Source organism: Peromyscus eremicus, unplaced genomic scaffold (genome assembly GCF_949786415.1).
Source record: "Peromyscus eremicus unplaced genomic scaffold, PerEre_H2_v1 PerEre#2#chrX_unloc_1, whole genome shotgun sequence".
In the NCBI taxonomy this organism is placed as follows: domain Eukaryota; kingdom Metazoa; phylum Chordata; class Mammalia; order Rodentia; family Cricetidae; genus Peromyscus; species Peromyscus eremicus.
The window spans coordinates 5,264,528-5,273,451 of record NW_026734288.1 but is presented as its reverse complement, the minus strand read 5'-3'; the positions used below and the strand labels follow the sequence as shown (position 1 = coordinate 5,273,451).

The following is an 8,924-nucleotide window of genomic DNA, read 5'->3' as shown; positions in this document are numbered from 1 at the left end:
GCTCGGTACACTGACAGACATCTCAGCAAGGATCTTCTGTTCAGCTCCTCCTTGCTCAACACACTATGGGACATCTCAGCAAGGTTCTTCTGTTCAGCTCTCCCTTGCTCAATCCACTATGGGATATCTCAGCAAAGTTCTTCTGTTCAGCTCACTCTTGCTCAATCCACCATGGGATATCTCAGCAAGGATCTTCTGTGCACCAGTGAATGAAGGTCTTCACACCCAAAACTCTTTTGAGAAAGTGATTTATTTGGGAAAGATGAGTCCAGGAGAGTGGCTGTCTCTATCAGTGTGGAGAGAACAGCTCACAACTGACCAGGCAGGGTGGTTTACATAGGATGTCCTGGGGGCAGAGTCAACCTGTGATTGGTTAGTTTTTGTTGTTGCTGTTGTTTTGTTTTTGTTTTTGTTTTCTTCCTAAAGATTGGCCAGTTTTGTGGGCTAGAGACAGAGATGGCCTCGATTTCAGGGCCAAACTGTGTTTATTTCACTGGCCTTTCATGGCTTTTTGATACTACCTCTGAGATCAGTGCTCATTTCTTTCACAAACTCTGATTCTAGGGACCAAGAGTGTTATTTTGACACTAGATTCAGAGTCAGGACATATTTCCTTAGTTCTGGGTTTGGAGGATAAAGTGTTCATTTCTCGGGCTCAGGTCCCAAACATAGGCTGTGTTTCTTTCCCTGGTCTTGGGCCCTTGGGCCAGGATTGTACTGTCCTACTCTGTGATTTCACAAGTGTTTCACAAGTCAGTTTGTCAGGGTTAGAAATGGCTCTGATTTTAACCAAACTGTGTTTCTCTCACTGGCCTTATCTGAATCACCTTTTCCTCATTCTGGGCTCCAGGGTCAGGGTGGGTTTCTTTATCTAGATTTTTCCCCCTACATCCCCCTTTTGTGTTTATAAATAAGCCACTGGGTGTTAGAAAGGGTAATAACCAGCTCGGATTTGCAAAGGGTAATAAGCAATTAGGAGTTGGAAAGGGTAATAAGCAGCTAGGGGCTGGAAAGGGGGTGAAGTTACCATTAGACTGATTCCTACTGATTTGGGGCATCAAGGTTCTTGGGACAATCTTGATCTTCATCCTCAGGATGTAACCAGGTTCTGCAGATTTCTGGCTTTGTCGATAGGGACTGGTAATCCTGTAATACTAACTGGTTCAGAGTTTGGTTAGAAATACTTTGTACCTGTTGTTGAAGAAATCTAACCAAAAGGTTTATGAGGCAGGGTGCAATTAATATGGTTAGAAAAAGGAAGAAAAGAGGGGATAAGAAAGGGAGCATCCATTTCCATGTCTACTAGTGTTCCACTGTCTGGGGGCATCAAGCAGTTTCTAGTTTGAAGATCCATCTGGTGGTGTTGGTTCTTATCTTTCACTATCCCTGATTGATTGACATAAAAGCAACACTCTTCCCCAAGAAAGAAACAAAGACCACCTCTTTCTGCTGTTAATAAATCTAATCCTCTCTGATTTTGTAATAATACAGTGGCCAGTGAGTCTATTGGTTCCTGAAGAGTAAGGATAGTCTGACCTACTTGTTGGAAATTCTGGATGAATTGTGAGGAAAGCTGACAGTAAATAGCTAGGGGAATAGTCAGTCCTGCTATTCCAGTGGCTGTACCTGCATTTATGCCCAGGCCTGCTAGAATGTGTATTAACTGGATGGCTAATTTGTCATGCCTTGTGGCTGTGAATATGGCATTGGGAATTGGCAAGGGTTCTTCACCAGGTACTACCCCTAATTTACAATACAGGAATACCAGCGCACAAGTCCCAGCAGGTAAGCAGTGACAAACATGATTACCAAAGAGAATATAGGCATTGTGAATGCTTGGACATAGTGACTTGGTGTTAGTACCAAGGGTAATAGTATTATTGCAGTCTGCAGAATCCAGAGTATACACAAATTGTATTCCCAAGGACTTAAAGCCATCTGTAATGCCAAAGAGAGGAATGTGAGAGAGATAAGTGGTAGTAGAGACATTTGGCTTGAAGCAATTAACAAATGGTAAGGTGAGAGAATCTAATAGGACAATGGGTGAGGCCAAAATGGTGAATGAGCATTTGACCCTGGAGGGACACATAACCAACATTCTGCAAACTGTCAGGCTGAGCATCATTGAACAACTAATATGTGGTAGTTTGCATCTGAAAAAAGAGGTGGTGTGACAAGGAGGTTGAATAAACATCCTCAAATAAGGTGACATTCAGGATTTGAGACCCTTTGAGGAACTTTGGACCACTTCTACTGTACTATCCCTAGAGGATGAGAGAGTGGTATGTATACCCTCTGTATTTTGAGTGTTACCAATGGGATCCACTACAGAATATCTCAGCAAGGATTTTCTGTTAAGCCCCCCCCCTTGCTCAATCCACTATGAGACATCCTTCCAGGAGCCAGGGTTCTTCTGTGCACCAGTGAATATAGATCTTCACATTCAAAACTCTTTTGAGAAAGAGATTTATATAGGAAGGAAGACTCCAGGAGAGTATCTGCAGGTACCAGAATGGAGAGCAGAGCTCACAACTGACCAGGCAGGGCGGTTTATATAAAATATCCTGGGGGCAGAGTCAACCCGTGATTGGTTACATTTTTTTTTCTGCCCAGAGATTGGCCAGTTATGTGGGCTAGGGACAGAGATAGCCTTGATTTCAGGGCCAAACTGTGTTTTTTCCACTGGTCTTTCTTGGCTTCTTGACACTACCTCTAAGACCAGGGCTCATTTCTTTCACTGACTCTGATTCTAGGGACCAAGAGTGTTATTTTGGCACTTGACTCAGAGTTAGGGCATATTTCTCCAGTTCATATTGCTGGCTCAGGTGCCAAACATAGGTGGTGTTTCTTTCCCTGGTCCTGGGCTCTAGTGCCAAAATTCTACTGTCTTGCTGTGTGATTGGTTGGTTTCACAAGTCAGTTTACCAGGGGAAGTGATGGCTCTGATTTCAGCTAAACTGTTTTTCTTTCACTGGCCTTATCTGAGCCATCTTTTCCTAGTCCTGGGCTCCAGGGTCAGGGTGGGGTTTTTTAGCCAACACCTTTCCCATACAGTTTTGACAAAACAACAATCAATGGTAGTACATCATCTACCCTTAGAATTGTACTCAAGAGGCAGACACACAAGAATTATGAATTCTAATATATCCATGACTAATTATTGACACTCAAGGCAGGCTGGATAACAAACATATCAAGCACATTTGTGAATATTAAATATAAAAATACAACCATGAACAAAAATCCATCACCCTTTTACAAACACCCTTACGTGAAAATCTGTGATCACACACTACCTGAGAGTTAAATAAAAATGAACCACTTAGATGATAGCCATCCCATTCTATACAAGGCAGCAGATAAATACCTCTCAATAAGTGAAAGTGTAAAAGAAGATGAAAAAAAGCCACAAGGGAATATAAGGACCACAAAATAAACTTTACTAATTGAATTTGCCACACATATCTCACACTTCAACATCTTTCTCACATGTTGCAAAATAGAAGCCACAATGAGATCCTCACATCAGTCTTTGGTGAACCTGGTTAATAATTTACTTACTTCAAATCTACAATAAAAAAGACTTAAAACAAGGTTTTTTCCTTGAAACTGAAAACAACTGTGATGTCTAAAGTATTAACCAAATTGTTTACATAAATAGGGTTTTCTTTTGTATGAGTATGTATCTATTTCCTGATATCAAGATGATATAAAAAAGCTTTAAAATATTGATGGGGATAGTGACATGGCCAAGCCTTTAACAAAAGGTCATTCCCTGTACCAAGATCAGGCTTTGGATGACTTCCAGTAATTCTTGCAATAAGAAGCTTCAAGGGTCTAACCTTCTAGGGAAACAGAATGCACATACATATACCCAGAGGAAGACACACACACACACACACACACACACACACACACACACACACACACACACAGACACACACACACAGACACACAGCATAATTAAAATAGAAACAAATCTTTAAACTAATTTTCAATCATGAATGTTTTTCTATTTTAATTATGGTAACATGGGTTTTGAGGCATCTAATAGATTACAGAGTTTTTCTCCATCATGAATTGGTCCATGTAACACAAAACATGCTTGTAGACTTGAAGTCAGAGTAATCTATCATTTTCAGTCTGTAATATCATTTGAGAAGATTTAGAAAATGGTACCCTGCTGGAAGAAATCATTCTTGAGGTTTGGCCTGAGCATCTGCATCTGCACACTATTTCCAACTTACACTTTCTGCTTCAGGACAAGAATGTAAATTCTTAGCTGTGTTCTTTGGCTGCCATGTCTGACACTTGTTTCCATGCCACTTTTATGAGGTTCATGTATTGCTCTGGAAAGAAGGGACAAATTAAATCTTTTTCTATGTCCACTAAGATATGATCTATTATCAAAGCAACAGAAAAGGCAATGATACACATCTATGAAATTTTACCCCAGAATTTGTTATCTCATGTATTTGAAGAGAAGTACAAAATTAAAAGGGTTACCATATCATTTAAATTTATAGGCCTTTTATCTATATTAGTTGACATGTATAAACAAAGTAAAAAGAGATATTACAATGCTTGAACAGATTTTTGACACAGTTTAGATTTTTTCCAAAATAATTAATTTTGTGTAACTGAATGTAAATATGTTGGATGAAGATCATAACAATTCACATATATTCAGATTTCCTTTGGTATGAGTTTTTTTTCTGATCCTCAAAGTCTAATGTTACATTCAAAGGCTTTAAGAAACTAATTACACACTAAGTTTTACAGTTATAGGGTTGCTCTGTGTTTTGACTAGGCATTACAGCATTGATTATATTAATAGGGTTTCTCTCTAGGATGTGTTCTTTAATATACTTGAGATGACTGGACTGTGAAAAGGCTTTACCACATTGTTTACATTCATAGGGTTTCTGTCAATTATGTGTACTTTCCTGAAATTGGAGGGCAATGTGATGAACAATGGCTTTACCACACTTACTACACTGAATGGTTTCATTCCAGTATGTGTTTTTATGCCTTTGAAGATGAGAGTGACAAGCAAAGGTTTATAGAACACTGATTACATTCATTAGATTTCTCCAGTACATGCAATTTCATCCTTCGAAAATGACAGTGTTCTGCAAAGGCTTTTTCCTAATGATTACATTCATAGGGTTTCTCTGCAGTATATGATCTTTCATGCAATTGAGTATAGTGATACGCAAAGGCTTTACCACAATGATTACATTCACAGGGTTTCTCTCCAGTATGTGTTCTTTCATGCCTTTGAAGAGCACTGTTTTGAGCAAAGGCTTTATCACACTGATTACATTCATAGGGTTTCTCTCTAGTATGTGTTCTTTTATACCTTTGAAGATCACTATGACATTCAAAGGCTTTACCATATTGTTTACATTCATAAGGTTTTTCTCCCATATGTGTTCTTTCAGTTGCATTGTGATGAGCAAAAGCTTTCCCACACTGATTACATTCACAGAGTACCTCTGCTGTATGTATTATTTCATGTACTTAAAGATTTTGGGGCTGTGCAAAGGCTTTATCACATTAATTACATTCATAGGGTTTCTCTCCAGTATGTTTTCTTTTATGTACTTGAAGATGACTGGGCTGTGCAAAGGCTTTACCACATAGTTTACATTCATAGGGTTTCTCTCGAGTATGCGTTCTTTCATGCACTTGAAGAGCACTGTTTTGAGCAAAGGCTTTACCACACTGATTACATTCATAGGATTTCTCTCCAGAATGTGTTTTTTTATGTACTTGAAGATGACTGGGCTGTACAAAGGCTTTACCACATTCTTTACATTCATAAGGTTTCTCCCCTGTATGTGTTCTTACATGTAGTTGAAGAGCACTTTGTTGAGCAAAGGCTTTACCACACTGATTACACTCATAGGGTTTCTGTTCAGTATGTGTTCTTTTATGTACTTGAAGAGAACCAGACTGTGCAAAGTTTTTACCACATTGTTTACATTCATATGGTTTCTCTCCAGTATGTGTTCTTTTATGTACTTGAAGATGACTGGGCTGTACAAAGGCTTTATCACATTGCTTACATTCAAAGGGTTTCTCTCCTGTATGTGTTCTTTCATGCAATTGAAGAGCACTATGTCGAGCAAAGGCTTTACCACATTGATTACATTCATAAGGTTTCTCTCCAGTATGTGTTCTTTCATGCCTTTGAAGAACACTGTTTTGAGCAAAGGCTTTACCACACTGATTACATTCATAGGGTTTCTCTCCGGTATGTGTTCTTTTATGCATATGAAGAATCCTGTAACATGAAAAAGCTTTACCACACTGCTTACATTCATAGGGTTTCTCTCCAGTATGTGTTCTTTTATGTACTTGAAGAGAACCAGACTGTGCAAAGGTTTTACCACATTGTTTACATTCATACGGTTTCTCTCCAGTATGTGTTCTTTTATGTACTTGAAGATGACTGGGCTGTACAAAGGCTTTACCACATTGTTTACATTCATATGGTTTCTCTCCTGTATGTGTTTTTTCATGCAATTGAAGATAATTGTGCTGTGCAAAGGCTTTATCACATTGCTTACATTCAAAGGGTTTCTCTCCTGTATGTGTTCTTTCATGCAATTGAAGAGCACTACGTTGAGCAAAGGCTTTACCACATTGATTACATTCATAAGGTTTCTCTCCAGTATGTGTTCTTTCATGCCTTTGAAGAGAACTGTTTTGAGCAAAGGCTTTACCACACTGATTACATTCATAGGGTTTCTCTCCGGTATGTGTTCTTTTATGCATATGAAGAATCCTGTAACATGAAAAAGCTTTACCACACTGCTTACATTCATAGGGTTTCTCTCCAGTATGTGTTCTTTTATGTACTTGAAGATGACTGGGCTTTGTAAAGGCTTTACCACATTGATTACATTCATAGGGTTTCTCTCCAGAATCTTTTCTTCTATGCAGTAGAATTACTTTCCAATGAGCAAAGGCTTTGCCACTTTGATTACATCCATAAGGTTTTTTAATGATGTATGTAGTTTCATGACTTTGAAGATTACTGTGTTGTACAATGGTTTTACCACATTGATTATATTCATAGTATTTCTCTCCAGTGTGTGTTTTTTCATGCCTTTGAGGATGACTATAACGTACAAAGGCTTTACCACACTCAATATATCCATATGATTTCTCTGTAGTATGGCTTCTTTCATTCCTGCAAGAATTAATGAAACATTTAAAAGCTTTACCATATTCATTACAATGCTGAGTCTTTATATCTGCATGAATTAACTTTACAATTTGGTCTAAATATAAAGAGAACTGAGATCTTAAGGTTTTAACATGTTGTTTACACTCATTTTGTTCCCCTGCATTAAGGATGGCTTTGCATATTTGAACATGCTTGCAATGGTAAGAGCCTTTATTACCTGGCTCATATGTATGGCATCATTTTTCTCTTATGTTTTTCACATGTTTGAAGAAAACTGGAAGAATTTGGACATTTACCTCTCTTATACTTTGATAAATTTTCCTATACTGTGAGTAATGCTACATTTTCAAAGTGAACCAGGACAAACAGAATCATTTACACAGACCTAGTACTCATAGGTCTTTGCTGCTGTGTGTTTGTTCATCTATTCCAAATTAAGCTGGAAAACCAATTGTTTGTAAATTTGAATGTCATTCAACAAGATTACTCAACATGGGATTGCTACATGTCTTATAACTGTTCTGAGATTCAGAGTTGAACATTACTTTTTTTCCATATCCTTATGTTCATATGGCTGGTATCCAAAGTGACATATTATATAATTATTAAAGAAAGAATAACAACAAGAAGGTTTCCAAATTTTCTTTACAGTTGGACTTTCTTTTCCCCATCAACATGAGGTATAGGAATTAATGTTTCTCTACAAAAATCCCCCCTTAATTCTTGAGTCTAACTACCTAATTAAAATTAGCAAAAACGGAATACCTTTTTAAGTAACAATGCTTTTACTATGGATTATTTGCTTATCAAAAGTTGTGTACATATTCTTATCATACATTCAGTGAGTACACCTTTTGTAATTTGAATAGTATGAAACTAAATGGACTGCCACTTGTACAGAATAGCTCTGATGAAGTTATTATTCAGATGATGATTTCTGTTAAGGCATTGATTCCTTGTCATCCTTCTTGAAAGTATGATTTGCAAACACAATTCACTTACCTCCCCTTGAGGTATATGTGTTTATGAGCATTTAATGATCATCAATGCATTTTAAGTTGTGATTATTTACAATGTTTCACTTCTTTAAAACTTCCAGATAAGTTAAATATATCCAGAGGCCCATTTGTATCAGCTCGCACAAGAAAATTACCTTCCACGTTTTTGAGAACTTTGACAATGTTCTTCAACTTCGACATCTTCCCAATTGTACCCTAATATATCAAACAAGGAAATGTATGAAATATTACAGGAAACTGAAAAGTTTACATTACTATCTTCACTGATCCTTAGAACCAAGCCTGTTTTATTCACCTCATTCTTCCTCATTCTCAATCAGAACTACAGAAGTGCATGAATAACCAAGAAACTGTTGTCCCCTAATTTAAAATGTGAAGGAAAATTTACAGTATTACCTATAGCAGTGAGGTTCATATAGGTCTCCAGCATCACATCTTTGTAGAGATTCCTCTGTGCAGGATTCAAAAGTGCCCATTCTTCATGAGTGATGTTGACATGCACATCGGTATATGTCACTGTATTCTAAAATATGCCATATATAAATATGCCATCCACATGTATAAAACTAAAAGCATGATACATCATAGTAAATGTGTGCTTATTTGACAATAAAGTCATACAATTCTGGTGACGGCTACACATATTCTGTAAGTCAGATATTACAATGAAATCATCAAGTTACTTTACAAAGAAAATGAATAGGAGG

General features: G+C 37.5%; 1 protein-coding gene across 2 annotated transcripts; it reads right to left on the bottom strand.

The window, feature by feature from the left end:
* Positions 1–5,345: 5,345 nt before the first annotated feature.
* Positions 5,346–8,647, bottom strand: LOC131901015 (zinc finger protein 431-like). 2 transcript variants are annotated; one of them, XM_059252339.1, is made up of 4 exons: positions 8,614–8,647; positions 8,351–8,412; positions 7,744–7,799; positions 5,346–7,045 (listed from the first exon to the last, which is right to left on the bottom strand). In XM_059252339.1, the coding sequence occupies exons 1-4, from the start codon at positions 8,645–8,647 to the stop codon at positions 5,560–5,562; spliced, it is 1,638 nt and encodes a 545-aa protein (XP_059108322.1). In that variant the 3' UTR covers positions 5,346–5,559. The 2 variants fall into 2 exon arrangements, with proteins under 2 accessions (XP_059108322.1, XP_059108321.1); XM_059252338.1 differs by lacking the exon at positions 7,744–7,799 and having other exon boundaries at positions 5,346–7,201; positions 8,352–8,412.
* Between the last annotated feature and the right edge of the window lie 277 nt (positions 8,648–8,924).